General features: G+C 38.2%; 1 protein-coding gene across 1 annotated transcript in view; it reads right to left on the minus strand.

Moving 5' to 3' along the window:
• sorcs2 (sortilin-related VPS10 domain containing receptor 2) overlaps positions 1 to 17,974 on the minus strand; it is a 410,103-nt gene that overhangs the window by 87,816 nt on the left and 304,313 nt on the right. Inside the window, 2 exon segments of the mRNA XM_030722668.1 lie at positions 3,712 to 3,785; positions 7,824 to 7,988. Coding sequence (XP_030578528.1) covers positions 3,712 to 3,785; positions 7,824 to 7,988 — 239 coding nt within the window.

A 17,974-nucleotide genomic window follows, 5' to 3' on the forward strand; every position in this document is an offset into this window, starting at 1 on the left:
CAAGAAAGAGTTGGACAGGACCAGGCCCTGACATGATTCACACCTAAAGAAGCTAACTGCACTCCATGAGTGCCTGGCAACACAAATTAAAATTCATTGTGAAAATGCCAAGCATCATTGGCATGCCAAGCATCAGAAGGATCACCAATGCTGTTTGTTTGCTGCTACATGTACCACCACAGTAAAGGCTCACCATAACTGCCAGCTCCTGAGTTCTTCTTCTGGGTCCTCACCTCCACACACAACCCACACAGTCTGCTCTCACATCCTAACAGTCTCTGACGGTGCACTCATCTCTGTGGCTTTCCAGTTAGATCTCAGTGCAATGTTTGATATATTTTTATAATCTCTGTCAATTAAATATTAAGCCAGTTTACAAAAATAGGTAGGTTTAGGAAACAGAAACATAATTTACCCTGACTTAACAGTGACATTTTAAAACTGATTAAAGAAAGAGATCGAGCCTTTAAGAAATCCTTGAGTATAGGAACTACAATTGATCGGCAGATTTTTACATCATTAAGGAATAAAGTGATAAAGCACATACATAAAGCAAAAGCTATATCAAAAGCAATATCTCACTGGCTGCGGGAGTCCTGTCTACATCTTAACATTAGGAAAAACTGTTTGTATGTTTTTCTCTCGGCTGCCAGCAGATAGCGAGCAACCGTCTGTGTTGGTCAACGGAGAGACATTGGAAGTGGGTGATCAATTTAAATACCTTGGAGTAGTTTTTGATTCCAATCTAAATTTTAAGCAGCATGTAAAGAGAATTTCACTCATAATTAAACTTAATCTGTCAAACTTCAAACATATAAGACCTTCTCTGACAACAGAATCAGCAAAGGCTTATATGCATGCCGTGATGTTCAGTCATACAGCTTACTGTTACAGTATACTACATGGTCTCACACTTCAGAGGCCATTTTGAAGCCCTTAAAAGTCTCTTTTTAAGAAAACACTGAAAATTCTTGACACAAAGCCTTTACAGTATCATTGTTGTAAAATCATAACCAAGTACTTTACAATATTTTGGATTTTGATAGTAATTTTTATGGATGCTTGCCTTATTTTTAAAGCTTTAAATGGACTTGCTCCACCTCTTTTAATGTATTTTATAAGCAAAAAAAAAAAAAACAAGTAACACAATAAACACAAGAGCACTAACCAGAGGTGATTGTAATGTACAGCGGCACAGGACAAAATCTGGCCAAACGGCGGTGTCCATTAGAGGTGCGCAGTCGTGGAACACACTGCCAGCTTATATCAGGAACTGTGGCACCTACTCTAGCTTTAAAAACTCTTTGAAACATTGGCTGAAAACTAACTGGTGGTGCACTCATATGTTTATTTTGTTGTTTATTTTGTTGTTTGTGTTAGGTGTTATATAGGTGATGTTTGTATTATTCTCTGCTCTTTATATTGTTGGATGTTTTCTGTTCTTACCTGACTTAGGACAACGGATGAAAACTAGCTTTTGTGCTAACTCCGGCATTAAAATACAAAACAACTAAGTTGTTCATGTTGCACATATGTGGGAAATCTTCTCCACATACGTGCAAGGACAAGAATTTTTTTAAATTATACTTACTTCCCTTAGGCAATATTTTTAGAAAACACAGCACAGCTCAATGCAACGTAGACGATACTCAGTTATATTTATCCATAAGGCCAGATGTCACAAGTCAAGTAGTTAAATTTAAGCATGTCTTAAAAGACATAAAGGCTGGGAGGTCCTATAATTTTCTTTTCCTAAATTCAAACAACGGAGGTTGGAATGAAAAAATCTTTGAAAAATGGTGTCTAATCAGAAACTTACTCTGGATGGTTTTACCTTGGCCTCCACCAACACTGTAAGGTTTGATCAGGATATGTCATTACATGCGGACTTTAAACCAATATGTAGAAGGGCTTGTTGTTGTCTGTCTGTCTGTTCTCTATGTCTCAGAGTGATGCTGATAAAAGTAGCTCATGCATTCATTACATCTAGGCTGGACAATTGTAATTCATTATAATTGGGTTGTTTGAAAAGTTCCTTAAAAGCCTTCAGTTACTCCAAAATGCTGTAAGAGTACTAATAGGGATGAAAAAGAGAGATCCTATTTCTCCCAGATTAGCTTCTCTGTGCTCCCTGTTAAATACAAAATTGAATTTAAAATCCTTCCTCTCACATATAAAGTCTTGAATGATTAGACCTCATAAAGGCCTCATAAGATCATATTATCCCAACAGAGAACTTCAGTTTTCAGGACTCTCTCCTGTGGAACCAGCTTCCAGTTTATATTCAAGAGACAGACACCTTCTCTAATTTTAAGTGTAGACTTAAAACTTTCCTTTTAGATAAAGCTTACAGTTAGGGCTGGATCAAATGACCCTGAACTATTCTTCAGTTATGTTGTAATAACTGTTGCACCTCATGGTGATGCACTGAACATTTCTTCTCCACTCCCTGTATGTATATATACAGTACACCACTGCAGCATGTCATTAGATTTTTGCCTTCTTTTTCCCTTAGTCTGTATTTTATCCCGTCTCCCTCTGCTCTCTTTTCTTTTCTTTTCTTTTCTTTTCTTTTCTTTTCTTTTCTTTTCTTTACTATATATTCTTTATATTTTCTTTATATATAAATAAACCTGAAATGAACTGAAATTAATTGAACCGAATGGCGTTCTGCCTGATGGACCTGACAACAGATACTTAATTCTCATAGATGCAAATATCAGTAAAGAAGTTGTCAGAGGGCTGTAGAACAAAATAGGATTTGAGTGAGCTTCAGGGTTAACCCTGGGTTTCAGGTTAACTGTGAAGGTTCTCTTCTTAATGGGGAACACTGCCATGGTAAAATATGCTGAAGCTCTGGTGCATGTTATCAATAATATTAATATTATTAATATTAATAATATAAGATATAAATATGTACAAAACAACAACCTAATGATCAATCACTTTTTGGGAAAATAGCATTCCCATTCAAAGAAGTTTCCATAAACTTTAGTATGCCGGTAGTAGGAGGGACCATTGTTTTAGAGAGAGTTTTAATCTTTATCTGATAAACAAGTAAGAAATGTAGATCATAAGGGAACACTGGTAGTCCTTGCTTTTTCCTTCCATGCACAAAGAAGTTTGAAGCAATGCTACTAATATATTGCTCAAAGGGCTTAAAATGCATAAGCTTTCATGGAGCATTTTTAATATTAAGACACTGAACTGTACAGCATTTTGCCTATCACACATACTTGTGCACCAACTTGTAATTAGCCTGTATTATGTATATTAGGTGTGTAACCTCTTTGGATACATGCAAATCAATTTATAACTGCTATGTAATGTGTTTTTTTGTTCTGGATTTTTTTTGTTGCTGTTCTGTCTCTCTCCATGATGTTACCATAAAAAATAGAGACTGTTCAGTTTACATCCAAACTTCTGACTGAGTCTGCTCTTTAATTGTAAAGTATGCTGTTTTGCTGCCAATAAAACGATCCATGTCTGTGATTGGTCAAATCAAACAGTTTAATGTGAACAAACTCATAACTAGAAAAACCTGGGTTGACTGATTCGCCTTCACTTCGTGGTATTGGTGATGCTTCTGTAAGTGAACCCTGATAAGAACAAGATATCCTGGGTATGCTGAACTTGTGTTCTGACACTGAGCACTGAACTGTATTCCTGAGGTTGTATTCATCAATACTCACAAAATTAAGTTAAACTGACCAGAAAACTCTGTCCTTTGTCACCCTCTCCTGAAGTAATGTCCACTTGCGGCCCAGATCTGTTGAAGCAAAGAGCTGCACAAAAAAACAAAAAACAAAATAAAACAAAGGGAACATTGCAATTAGACAAAGAAAAAAAGGCACAATTTCAAAGCACGTAGCAATAATATTTAAACCTAAGCTCAAACTATTACCAGCTGTATCTTTTACAGTGGAGGTCAAATGGAAAATTAGTCACCCAATCAAGCTACTAAATTTCATAACATTTCACCACATTAAGATTGAGCTCATTTAATTATTAATCATAACAGGTTTGGCAGCTGCGTGTGTGTCAGAGGGTCTGTGCATGAGTGTGTGTTTGTCTGCGTTGGCTGAGCTTGAATAACACTGATCACACCCATAATGAGAATGTATTGATTCCCACACATAAGCTATTTTTGGTGTCCAAAGAGCATTTCACCACACAAACATCCTCTGTCATTTACAGCTAAAAAAAAAAAGAAAAAAAGAATAACCCATATACCTTCTAATTCCTCATCAACTGCTTTACTGCTGCTTATCTCACTCATGGTCATCAGAAAATAAACATAATCAGTGACAACAAGTTAATCCTAAAGCACATTCCAAATATAACCTTTTTGGCTGTGAAAAAGAGAAGTGAAAGTTGACCGTGATCTAAATATGCGCCCGCCCTCATAAACCATAATTTGAACATGCTGCTCTGCATCGTCACATCATTCTCCAGCTAAATTATTTTTTTGTTCTGTTTGAATGGATTCCTCGTTTCCATCTGCAGCCTGCCCAGATGGAACAGATTAAAACCAAATTGAATTTCTTACTTAATTATTTGTAAATTATTGAAGTGGAGGAGGAGTCGAGCTGGTTCAAACTTAACGATTAACAATTCAAACTCATGTCTCCCTTATTTATACATCTTGAGCTTGAGTTCCATTTTGCTTTTCAATCAGAGTTTTTTCCAGCTCAAACACAGGATTCTTTATGTTAAGTTTATGAAAACAACACTAATTCAACCAACACGTAAAGGAGTTGAAAATCAATGCAAAGCCAATAATTTGAAGCTATATTTAACATTTTACATCTTTCTTGGTCAGATAGCCCTTACATAATTCAATTCAATTCAATTTTATTTATATAGCGCCAAATCACAACAAACTGTCGCCTCAAGGCGCTTTGTATTGTGGGTAAAGACCCTACAATAATACAGAGAAATATATAGCCTGAAGGTGTGTTTGGGGTCATTGTCCTGTTGAAAAACAAATCATGGTCCAGTCCAGATTGGATGGCATGTTGCTGCAGAATGTTGTGATAGCCATGCTGGTTAAGTGTGCCTTGGATTTTGAATAAATTGCCAGCTGTTTCACCAGCAAAGCACCCTCATATCATCGCACTTCCTCCTCCATAGTTCACAGTGGGAACTACACATATAGAAACCATCTGCTCACCTTTCCTGCGTCTTACAGACATACCTTTTGGAACCAAAAATCTCAAATTTAGACTCATCAGACCAAAAGACAGAGTTCCACTGGTGTAATGTCATTCCTTGTGCTCCTTGGCCCAAGCCATTCTCTTCCTCTTGATGTTCTACCTTAGAAGTATCTTCTTTGTAGCAATTCGACCATAAAGTCCAGATTCATGCAGTCTTCTCTAAACAGCTGATGTTGAGATGTGTGTGCTACTTGAACACTGTGAAGCATTTAGGTGGGCTCTTATCTGGGATGCTGTTAATTTGCAGTTTCTGAGGCTGGTAACTCTGATGAACTTATCCTATCCTGTGCAACTCTTGGTCTACCCTTCCTGGGGCGGTCCTGATGAGAGCCAGTTTCATTAGAATTAGGGCTATTTACTGTATACCACCTGTACCTCTTCACAACACAACTGATGGTCTCAAAAACATTAAGAGGGCAAGAAATTCAATAAATTAACTCTTGACAAGGCACAGCTGTTAACAAAAAGCCATTCTAGGTGACGACCTCATCAAGCTGACCGAGAAAATGCAAGTTGTCATCTAAGCAAGAGGTGCCTACTTTGAAAAATATAAAATATAAAACATATTCTGGTTTAAAATTTTTAGTTTACTATATAATTCCATATGCATTACTTTGTAGTTTGGATGAAATATGTGCTCCCTTTGCGCTGGACATAATTTGTTGTTGCTGTTTTGCATTAGTGGTGCTGTTAACATTAATATTGAATTGGCTATTCCACATGTGTCCCTGAGATACTGTATATATATCTTTGAAGTACTTGCCTGTGCTTTGATCCCCGCGTTGGAAACTACTGCTGTAAAACTGTCAAAGTCAGTGAAATGGCTGACACGTCTCATTGCTTATTAATAAACCTGTTGATTAAGCATACTTTATGACAGTGTTTCTAACCTACATAAAAAGTAACATTTCTAACCAACTGTGGTTTCAGTTTGCAGCTCTTCTACAGTGCTGCAGGCTTGAATGTTTTATCTACTGAATCATCTCATCTCTTGGCAAAAAGATGTAAGTAACTCACTGAACAGTAATACGATGTCTTGGCCTTTCTGTTGGCTCAGGCTGGAGTGACATCTATGTTATGTCATAGTTCCAACTATGAAAGCATTTAACTTAAGCAGGATGAAAAACAGCAGTGTATGACATAAAAAGCCATGCAGTTGAATTATTATCTATTGTACAAGTGCCAATTCATTGTCATTAACCAGCACGAGAAGATTCTCCATCATAGTTTAATTGTTGCTGTTAACGGGTCTATTTTAAGCATTGAGAATTTTCCTTAAATGACATTTCAAAGTACCACACTGAGGCATTCATTTGCAATATTGTGACAAAAATAATAAGCTTTAAATTGTAAATATTTTTGAAAAAGTTCTTATAGTAATTTCATTCTCAAGAAGGTAGAATCATAAAATCTATATTCATTTCACATAAGGTAAAATACAGTGCTCAAAAAAATTAAAGGAGGGCTTGCCCCCCTGTATTTACTGTGTATATCTCAGTCTAGTTTAGTACAAGCAACCACAACCAAGACTGCTGATTTGACAGTTGTCCAGATAACGATTATCAACCCCCACCAGAAAGAGGGTTAGCCACATAAGGTCATTGCTGAATGGCTGGAAAGGAAAAATGAGGGCAACTGGGATGATTGTAGCCTTGAGAGGATCTCTGAAAAAACTTGGGAGAACATCATGAGGAGTGGACTGAGGCTAGTGCCAATACATCAAGAGCATGTAATGAATATAGAATAAAAATAGAATCTTTAAAGTTTATATTAAAACTAAAATAATTTTTTCATGACATTTCATGCTGTTTTTTCCCTCACCCGAAGTTTAAAAGAAGCCTTCACTTCTATCTCTTGTAGCAAAAAGCAAAATTGAAACTTTTTTAAAACAGCCTTTCAAATCTTGACATTTAAAACTCAAAAACTGGTCAAAAGTTTCAGAAAAGCAACATTTAGTCCTACATTTATTATTTACTTACTTTTGGTTCCTAACTTGATTTTACTGATATTCTGCCTCATGTTTTTAATGTCCTCATGTTCCCCTGTATCTTTTTTTATATTTAGTTTTTTTCTTCATATGTTGTTAGTTATTTGTCTTCTGGTCATTTCTGTTTTACTAACAAACCAAGTGTAAAACAAAAAAAAACCCTGAAAAACTATTTAATATTTTAAGTTTTAACTGTTGAAACTCATATTTGATGCTATTTATTGTTTAGTAAATACTTAGTTTTGTGGGTTATTTGTAATTTTTTAAAATTTTATTATACATACATAATTTTATCTCTTCTCAAAACTTGCCAAAGGGTTTCCTACTAAAAGCTAAGTGAGATTGCAATACATCTTCACTATGAAAAGTTGTATGTTTGGATATGGTGATTGATTTATTTCACTTGCACTGTAAGCTTTACCCAGTAGCTTTATTGTGCTATGATGAATCACATTTTAAGTTTATTTCTGAGGTCTGTTTTCTGTTATGAAAACTGAAATTTACACCGCTGCAGTGACAACAGATATATTTTGCTGATGTAACACCAACAACATCTTTATGTGCATTATTTCAGCCACAGAATAAACTATTTATTTTCATGTTTGTGCTGTGCAACCCACCCTGCCCTCCTTGCAGAAGGCCAGCAGCTTGTCTTCTTCCTTGGGGTGGAAGATAAGCGTGTCTGGTGTGAAGGCGATGGACTGCCGCTGGAAGGAGGAACCTTCATCTGTGCTGATAAACAGCATTTGATCTCGTTCATTTATGGATGAACCCACCAGAATTACCTGTAAGAGATGTGAACAGCGGAGGGGGAAATAAAGAAAAGGAAGAAACCGAAAGGTCACAGGTGAAACAGTGGAAATAAATCCTGCAACATATTAGTTGCTTAGTCAGCAGTCTGTTGGAGAGACGCTCTCCTCCTATTTATCCATATTAATTCACCTGCTTGTACTGCATAACAGATGACTATAACGGCAGTCACATTTATTCAAGGCCATCTTCTGGGACATAAGAACTTTTCATCAACCTTACAGAATGCTTAGGCTGTGGCAACCCGCTATTGATTATCTATTCAGAGTTTTATAGCTCATAAAGTGAAAGCATTAAACACTGGGCATCGCAGGAACTGCCAACCCACCAATCACAATTATGTCCTGGACACTTGCAATAAGTGTCCCAATAGGTGAAATCGATCGGAACAAATGAACCAGTCAGGTTCATTAACAGTTTGTGAGAGGTGGGAAGCTATCCAATGATGGTTTTTGGTTATTTACAGCAACTCTGTTGCAAAGGCACCCAAACACTTTTTGTAAAGTTTCCTCAGTTGGAGAAATGCAATAAAATCACTGGCTGACAGCTGTTTCAGATAAGAGCGATAGATCTAAACCAGAGATATAATTTAAATAAAAGGGATATTCAACTTTTAATGACTATTTAAAACATTAACTGTTATAAGTGGGCACAAATAATTGAGCAGGCAAATGAATCAACTCATAGGAAATTCTCAAGGAAGTGCAAGTGCTTATGTTTTTATTGTCATTTGGAGACTGCATTTTATCCAAATAATAAAAAAAAAAATCCTTTTTATTGCCTGTATGCCTCCTTCACTTCCTAAAGTACCTCAATATCCAACCTTGCCAAAAGCACTTTGCTTTCAATTGTACAGTTAATATTGTTTTCAAAGGTCATGAGAGCTGCTACTCCAGGGAGTTCAGTACTTGAGTACTAGCAAGAAAAAGCTTCATATTTATATGCTGATACCTCAGGAAATTTATGACACAAACCTTTAGTTTTTTAACCTTTTAAACGGCATACTGCACAGTACAGAGATATTTACCTGCTGTTCATAGGCTTAGTCACCATTCTGTGAACTTGTTTTAGATGTAAAAAAACCCACACTCCAGCTTTAAAATGTGATTATTTAAATTACCGTCAACTAAAGGCAAGTGCTGCTTTTACATGTGCTAGTACAGAGTTGCCCCCTGCTTGCCATTACAAAGAATGCATTGGTTTGACTTTTCACTTCAGGTAAAAATGGCTTTCATCCACTGCTTTGAGTCATTTAACAGGACCTATTGCACTGTGCATGACCATTCAGTGCCCCCCCCCGGCAATTTCAGATCAAAATCTGTATTCCCTGATCATTTGGCAAGTGGTTGCTGGCTGTCACCAGTTGAAATTAGTCAAAAAGAAGGAGTTACACTAACAACATCTTTTTCTTAGGTCACCAGTAGATTACAGGTGTTGCCTGTAGTTTGCATGGAAGGCACTATTTACTCTTGGGGCTATAGTGAACTTCAAAAAGTGCAGTGCAAGCTGGAAATTGTGTCTTTTGAAATGTGTTGTTTCACTGGCAAGGCAAAACTTTTAATTTAAAAGAAAACTTTTGATTGTATCGCTATTGTTTTGTGAGTATCTCGCAAGTCTTTGTTACTGCAGGCGACTGCAGCAACCTGCTAGTGACCAAAGCAGTTGGACAATCACTAAAACACTAAACCCCATTCCCTAAATCAAATCCTAAACGAACTTCTCACACTCTTTTGGCCAAACCACGAACACAATTCAGGCACTTAAACACATCCGGTGCAACTCAATCACTCTCTTTTGCTCACTCTCATTCTCAGTCACTAAACACACTTCACACGTGTGTTGCTGAACCTTGAACACAGTCTCAGTCACTGAACACATTGTTGCAAAACTGTAAACACTGGCAGCAGAATGCAAACACAACTAGAACACCACTGTCATCTGTTATACACAGCAACTCACAATTTAACACGCATGTGTCCAATGATGTGAGCAGACCAACTGGGCAGGATAATAGTCAGTTTAGTGTGCAGGTGGCACATGTGGATCTACAATCGCCAGACACATACAGAGACACAGAGGAGGAAGAGCGCACGTGAGAGGTGGCAGACGAGGAAGAAGGGGACGAGGACGACCGAGAAAAAAAAAACATGTGTACCATGACAATGAGGGAAGCAGGACAAAGGGTCAAACCGCAGATTCTCTGTGGCCATCATCATCAGGACATTCACTGTTCCATGCTGTAAAACATTTGACACACAGTATGCCACACTGCACTCCCCCTTTCCCAGAAATGAATGACCACATGTGGTTGGCAGGAGTGCTCTTTTCATGCAACATATGGAAGTCCCTGGCCAGCCGGGTGGCAATGTCACCCCCTGTGCAGCCATTGGTAACTAGGGGGGGTCCTCCACCGTCATGCTAACCTGGGGCCATACAACACCAGACATCTCCTCACATTCCTGGGTGGTCAACAGGATCACATGGCTGTGTGTGAACAGCTGGATCAGCAAGCAGTGCCTCCTGTATGTGTCATAGTTTAGGACAATGTGAACTTTCACCATGCTGTCCAGATAAGCAAGTGGTTCGCAAACAATTAGCGCTACATGAACATGCTCCATCCACCTTCCTCAATCCAATAGAGGGGTGTTTCACTGCGTGGAGGTGGAAGGTGTTCGACCCGAGAACATATTGATGGTAATGGAACATGCATGAGATAGTGTTACTGTAGAGTCCTGTTAAGGCTGGATTCGGCACACAAGGGGGGGTTTCCCCGTTGCCTGGCAAGAGATCGCATTGCATGTAATGTGGATGAGGTCCTCTGGCCAGACCACACACACAGACATGATGGTGCAGACTGAATCTGTTGTACAGTGATGTGCTTTCTGTTGTATATTACTTTATTTTGTTTTATTTGTATTTACGTATTATTTGTTTATCTACATTCAGCACTGTCATGTCACTCCAACTATAGCAGTCTTTCACTGTATACACTTGAAATAAAAATTTTCTGTTGACTACATGCCCTGGATGCTGTGTCTTAAATTATTTGATGTAGTGTGTAACAGATGGTCTTTGTGAATAGAGTTATTACCTGCTGTGTGTGTGATCTGACCAGTGTTTGGTTTTGCACACTGGTCACTGTTTTTTGCAGAGATGGTTTGATTTTGTCGGGAAAGTCTAGGGTTTTGTGGATTTAGCTTTTTGGATTTGTGTTTAAGATTTTAGGAAAATGGGTGATGGACTGTTAGCAGTTCAGAAATACTGTAATAAAGATACATTGATCATATTTAGGATTGAAACATTAAGTAATGGTAGGAGTTCTTTGAGCAGTTTTGCAGAAATGGGTTCTATTGCTTGGAGGAAGTAACTATTGACATTAACTCAGAAAGGCCTATTGGAGAGAAAGAGTCTAAATCAATATCAGTAGTATTGGAAGTAGCTGAACATAAAGATATGTCTTTGACATGATTATGAATAATTTTTTTCTGTAGCCCCTTAACTGGCAAGGGCCCGGTGACGGGCCGTTTGTAGTCCCTTTTATATGGCAGGCTAGACCCTCCCATTTTTATTGACACGTCATTCGGCCAATCATGTAACTGGCTGCACCAAATCACCTGACAAAGCTACGTGACGCCCTCTGAGTATTATTGGCTCTGGGAAACCCATTTCTTAACATGATTGGCCGAATGAGGTGTCAGTCAAAATGGGCGGGTCTAGCCTGCCATATAAATGCACTTCATTCGGCCGGCGGACCAGACGCAGCCAGTTAATAGGCTATGAAATGGGTTGTTCAGAGCCAATAATAACCAGAGGGTGTTATGTAGTTTTTGTCAGGTGATTTTTTTGCTGCCAGTTAAGGGGTTAATGTTTAAAATTTTATTTACGAATAAATTCACGAAATTCATGATACTACTTAAGATTAAAGGAATACGTGGCTCAACAGAGCTCTGACTCTTTGTCAGCCTGGCTACAGCACTGAAAAGAAACCTGGGGTTGTTCTTATTTTCTTCAATCAGTGATGCATAGTAAGACGTCAGCTTTACCAAGGGCTATGCTTTAAGACTGCAGCTTGTTAAACAAGCAAGCTAATGTTAGCTGATAAATTAGCACTCCATCCTTTCATCCATATAGGTAACCACTGGCTCTAAACCCACCCCCCACCCCCCAGAAAAAATATATATATATAAAAAAAAAAAAAAACACCAACCATGAAGCTTCAAAACTGATTCCACAAACAATGGGTTATGCCACCATGACTACACTCATCTTTTATAATGTCTTTTATTAATGTTACATTAATTACTACTTTTATGCTATATTAATACTGTGCTTTTTGAACACAAACATTTTCTTTGTCCATGCTTACTGACATTTAATATGTTTAATGATTTCTACTATGTATTATGTCTTTATTGAGTGGGTTACATTTATTTTCTAAACACATTTCTAGCAAGTCTTCCTCTGTTTTATAGTCATCATAAAAGATTCAACAAAGTTTCAAATTCACACTCACAAAAGTTTGACACTTGCCACACATTGAACTCTAGAGTTGTGGCTGAGTCATTTATTATTCTGTATTCTGTAACAAATAAAAACATAAATTTTAAAAATTGCCATCTGTAACTTGACTTAAGCTCCTCAAAGTTTCACATTAATAACTTAAAATTTTGAGTTTTCAAGTCATAAAGTTTATTATATTAGAGACATTTAAAAAAAATGTACATATACTAGAAAGCAAGCAGCCATGTACACACACAAATTCAATATTCTCATCATGACAGCAATTAGGTGGTGGGTGTACTGGCTGCACTGCTTGAAAGCTGTGTGCGAGGATGAGTTGTAACTGCCCTAAGCAGCATGGTCAGTTAAAAGCTTGGAGTTTGTTTGGCAGCCAGAGGACGGCCAACAAGGATGAGGAGTAGAGTGGTGATGAAGAGCAGGAAAGAACAAGTTATTTCTTATAATTGTCTTTGTTCATTTTGAAAATGTCAGCAGAGCATATCTGTATCTGCACCTGGGAGTTGCTCTGTGTGTCTGTTGTTTACAACTAAACAGCTCTATTCAAGGTCAACTTGAATTTTTCCAGTAGCTGCAGGGATTCAGTGGTTACAGGTCTTAATTTCTACCATCATAACTGCTGCTGCTTCCAAACTGAATAACAAAAAGAGCTGATAATGTTAGAGCGCTTCATATTTACACCTCAGAACAGCTCTCTTGGTTTTTAGGTATAAACCCTGATGACAGGGTTTTGACAGACACATCTCACTGTAGTTGTGCCTTATGTCCCTATGGGGCAGGTCCAATCAATCAGGTCCAACCCTGCTGTGCCAATATGTTTCCATTTAAAGGATGTCACTCAGTTTAACATAGTTGAGCTCAGACTGAACATCCTCAGAACACACAGTGTCTCCTCACTTGTACACATCTGATGAACAAATTTACAATGAAATGACAAATGCCTAAAAAAAAAGAACATAAATGTGCACCAAATCTTATGAACATAATGATGTTAATCTGTGAAGTTTAGTCATGCATGTCTTTGTGTATGTATAAAATGCATACAGTGACCCTGAACAGCCTGAAAATGATTACTCACAGGTACTGGGTACAATAAGGTTTGCAAAAAAGAAAGAAACAAAGAAACAAAAAAGCAAGAAAAGTCTGTACTACTGTACCACTTAGGTCATATTCTTGATGTATTTGTATGTTTAACTAGACTTTTGTGGTAGATTTTTAGCTATGTTGAAACACAAATGCTTATGCATATAAGGCAGAAGAAGTGTTCTTAATTATTAGTTTTTATGAAATGCTTTTCATTCACTGCTCAAGTCTGAACTCAAAAGTGTTTTTTATTTGCTTGTTTGTTTTTATCACAATGACTACTACTCAGTCTAGGAAAACCTTTGACAAAAAACCCATCATGATGCCATCAGATTGTCTTACTTTGTCCTCAGAGAATTAAATGAAAACACAGAGTTTAACTGAAAGTCTGTATTCACACAGGGGTTGTGAAGTTTGAAAGATATGAGCTGTTAGTAATCACGCTGAGGAGGGGAAATGCCATTCAACTGCATAATGGGAAGGTTAACATAATGAGAGTTTTTGAACCCAAGTAGGGAAAAGACCAGTGATGAGATGTTGAGGTATTTCCTAGCCATCCATCCATCCATTTTCTTCTGCTTATCCGAGGCCAAGTTGAGGGGGCAGCAGCCTAAGCAGAGAAGTCCAGGCCTCCCTCTCCCCAGCCACCTCCTGGCGTTCCCAGGCCAGCCGAGAGATGTAATCTCTCTAGCGTGTCCAGGGTTTGCCCCACGGCCTCCTCCCGATAGGACATGCCCACCCAAGAAGCGCCCAGGAGGCATCCTAGTCAGATGCCCGAACCACTTCAAATGGCTCCTTTCAATGTGGAGGAGCAGCAGCTCTACTTTGAGTGAAGGCAAGCCTTCACTCATCACATGCATCAGTGAGTCTCATGAACCTGTCACTGGTTCACTACTGTTCCTTCCTTGGACCACATTTGAGAGATCCTGAAAAGGACTGGGAACACCTCACAGGAGCTGTGGTTTTGGAGATGAAAACAGTCGTCTAGCCATCACAATTTAGCCCTTGTCAAACTCGCTCAAATCCTTATGTTTACCCATTTTTCCTGCTTCTAACACATTAACTTTGATGACAAAATATTCACTTGCTCTCTAATATATCCTACTCACTAAGAAATGCCATGATGAAGAAATAATCAGTGTCATTCATTTCACCTGTCAGTGGTCATAATGCTTGAGTGGTTTATGTGTCCTCACTTCCTAGGTTTTTTCACTTAACTAGAGACCTCTAGAGACCTAGAGAGAGAACATAGAGAATCAGTGTCTGTCTTGAATTGAATGGCTTTTTATGTGGTAGGTAAACATCTTGTAACCCCTCCATATTCATGTATTGGTCCTTTCTGGTTCCCAAACTCAACTTGGGAAATTCACTAAAGGACAAGATTGCCAGAATCAATCTTAACATTGTTTTATCTTTTATTATTCACAGTCATTCAAATCATTGAACAGAAATCACAGAAAATAGAGTAGACAGGTTTGTTAAAGGTTTAAAGTTTCACTGACTGAGTCACTGTTGCGCTCACCCTCCTGGTGCAGTAACCTGACTTGCCAACAAGTGGCAGTCTTGTCAAACTGTAGGCATGAAAGCGTCCCTTCAAGTCCTTACAGAGTTGAAACTGAGCTTGACTAACCAACTGACAGATAAGAAGGTGAACCGTTTGGTGAAGCTTCAAAATAGAAGAACGGGGGAGGGCAGACAGACAATTCCTCTCTGGTAGCACAAGTTATGATCCTCCACAATCAAAGGACTTTGATACATTCTTCCTTCATAACGATTTCCTCCGAGTAATAACTCAAGCTTAGGAAAGCACAGTGCTCCTATTGTGCGTGGCAGATAAAAGCAGGCTCTAAACTTCCTGTGTCTGCTCTGGAGACTGCCGGGGTGTGACACATTAAGGGGACTTATAGGAACAAAGCTCAGCTCTTTTTAATCTGCAAAAAAGGCTTAAACACCAGTGTGGCTTTGGGAAGAGCTCACATAATCTATGCAACATTTGATAATCTTTCAATCACAGTCACTCAGATTATAGAGCTGATACCCCCCTGATGTGTGTCAACAATGATCAGTTCCCACTGTCAGTTATAAAACAGCACAATCTTCTTGGCAGCTCAAAGTAGCTTACAAAGGAGTGCTAGCGTGCAGTTGGAGCATGAATAACATGAATGTCTATGCCCAGAAAAGAATAAAAATGTACGTATTTGTTTTGCACAACATATTTTTGAACAGTTGAAAGATTTTATGGCTGTAAGCTCACATGGCTGATAAAAAGTATCTGACCTACTGTATGTGCTTCAGGAAGAATGGTCAAAAATTCCCATAAACACACTCCTAAACCTTTTGGAAAGCCTTCCCAGAAGATCTGAAGCTGTTATAGCTGCAAAGGGTGGGCTGACATCATATCAAACACTGTGGATTATGAAAGGAATGTCTCTCAAGTGCATATGCATGTGAAGGCAGACAAGCAAATACTTTTGGCAATATAGTGTATGTGCAAGTTATTTGCTGAGATCTAGGAATGTAGAAACACTGAAAAAGTAGTCAAAGACAAAACACACTGTTATTGAATGTTAACGCAGCTGTCTCTATCATTTTCTGTGTACAACCATACACAGCCAGCAGCTGGGCAACCACTGATAAGTCTCCCAATATACAAAACTGTATGTCATAATCTCAGCATTACAATGAAAATGGGGGGGGTATTGCCTGGAGATTATCTCTTCAAGTGAGAAAACAAAGTGAGAAAACAGGTGCATTTTGTTGTCCTGTACACAGACTTTACTTTTTCTTTAGAAGCTGCATTGTGCTGTCCAGGTGACATGTGGCCCACAATCCTTGCTATTGGAGTGACTGGAGACAAGGCATACTGTGTGTGCTCCACCTTTCATATTTTATGTTTAAAGAGAATGACCTAGACAATTAACAGTAAAAATACCGCAATTTTTTTCAGACACCACTGGCATCACAGATATATGCACTAGGTTTTGACACACCGGCCACTATTGTTTTTTTAAAAAAGAGGGACAAAGTCTGAATATGATAGGAAGATGAAAGGTAATGGTTGAAATCCCAAGTCTGCCATGGTTTATCTACAGTTTTGGAGCTTTGCTTTCACTTCTTTACTGTTTCTTTAGGTTTAGGAACCAAAACAGCTTGGTGTGATTTAAAAAGTACAGTGCTGTGAAAAAGTATTTGCCCCTTCATAATTTCTTTTCTTTTCTCTCTCTCTCTCTCTTTTTTTTTTTTTGCATATTTATCACATTATTTGCATTATTCTTGTATTATAATATTATGAATTAATGGTGATTAACCTCAGAAAAAAACTGTGTTCAGTTTCAGTAGCCACACCCAAGCCTAATTAATGCCAGACAAGCTGAATCAAGAATCCCAGCTCTGTTCCACATAAACACAGATGGTAACTGATCTCAGAGCAGTAAAAGCAGAGCCATATTACTGCCAGATCTGTTGAATCAAGAAATCACTGAAATAGAACCTGTATAGAACAAATAGAACAAAGTGAAGTAGGCTCAAAGATCTCAAAAAGCCACACATCACGCTACGATCCAAAGAAACTCAAGAACCCGTGAGACAAAACTAAACTTCAAGGCAGCTTTAATGTTGAAACGTTTTAACATTGTCCAAAATACAAGATCGGACATTAATCCGTAATGTGACACTTGGAAATCACAAAGGGAACACAGATGATGACGCAACAATGAACAGAAGAAAACTGAGGGTTTAAATAAACGCAAGGTGACTGGAAGAGTGGAGACAGCAGGGAACAACAGGTGAACCAAATGAAACTAACACACAGGAAGCAAAACCAAACACAAAGCACAGGAAATAAGGGACTGTCAAAATAAAACCATGACCCACGTAGACGTGACAAAACACAGAGAAGCACAAACACAAAGGGATACAAACATACAGCCACTCAGACAGGACCTAAGGGGAACATGAGACAGGTAAGGAAAACTAAACCCTGGATAATAATGACATAGAAAAATAATACAGAAATACAAAGGTGAGAAATGAAACTGCCCTGTTATGATGGAAGACAGATTTTGAACTACAGCTTAAAGACGTCATTCCCGTGTAACTATTCACTCAGTGACAGTCATGAGAATACACACAGCTCTGCCATTTTTCATTCATGTTAGCTACATAGTTGTGAAAGTAATAAAAAGACACCCAGGACAGAATGAAGGACTAATGACTTCTGCTACTTATGACCTTGTTTTTAGAGAGTGATAGGGAATGAGTCAGCACAGAGGGGCCCACCATGTTCAAGATAATTACCTCAGAAATAGCCTTAGATAGTCATAATAGCCTTATATTTATAATTTATACATATACATATACA

This window comes from Archocentrus centrarchus, assembly GCF_007364275.1.
Source record: "Archocentrus centrarchus isolate MPI-CPG fArcCen1 chromosome 18 unlocalized genomic scaffold, fArcCen1 scaffold_23_ctg1, whole genome shotgun sequence".
NCBI lineage: Eukaryota > Metazoa > Chordata > Actinopteri > Cichliformes > Cichlidae > Archocentrus > Archocentrus centrarchus.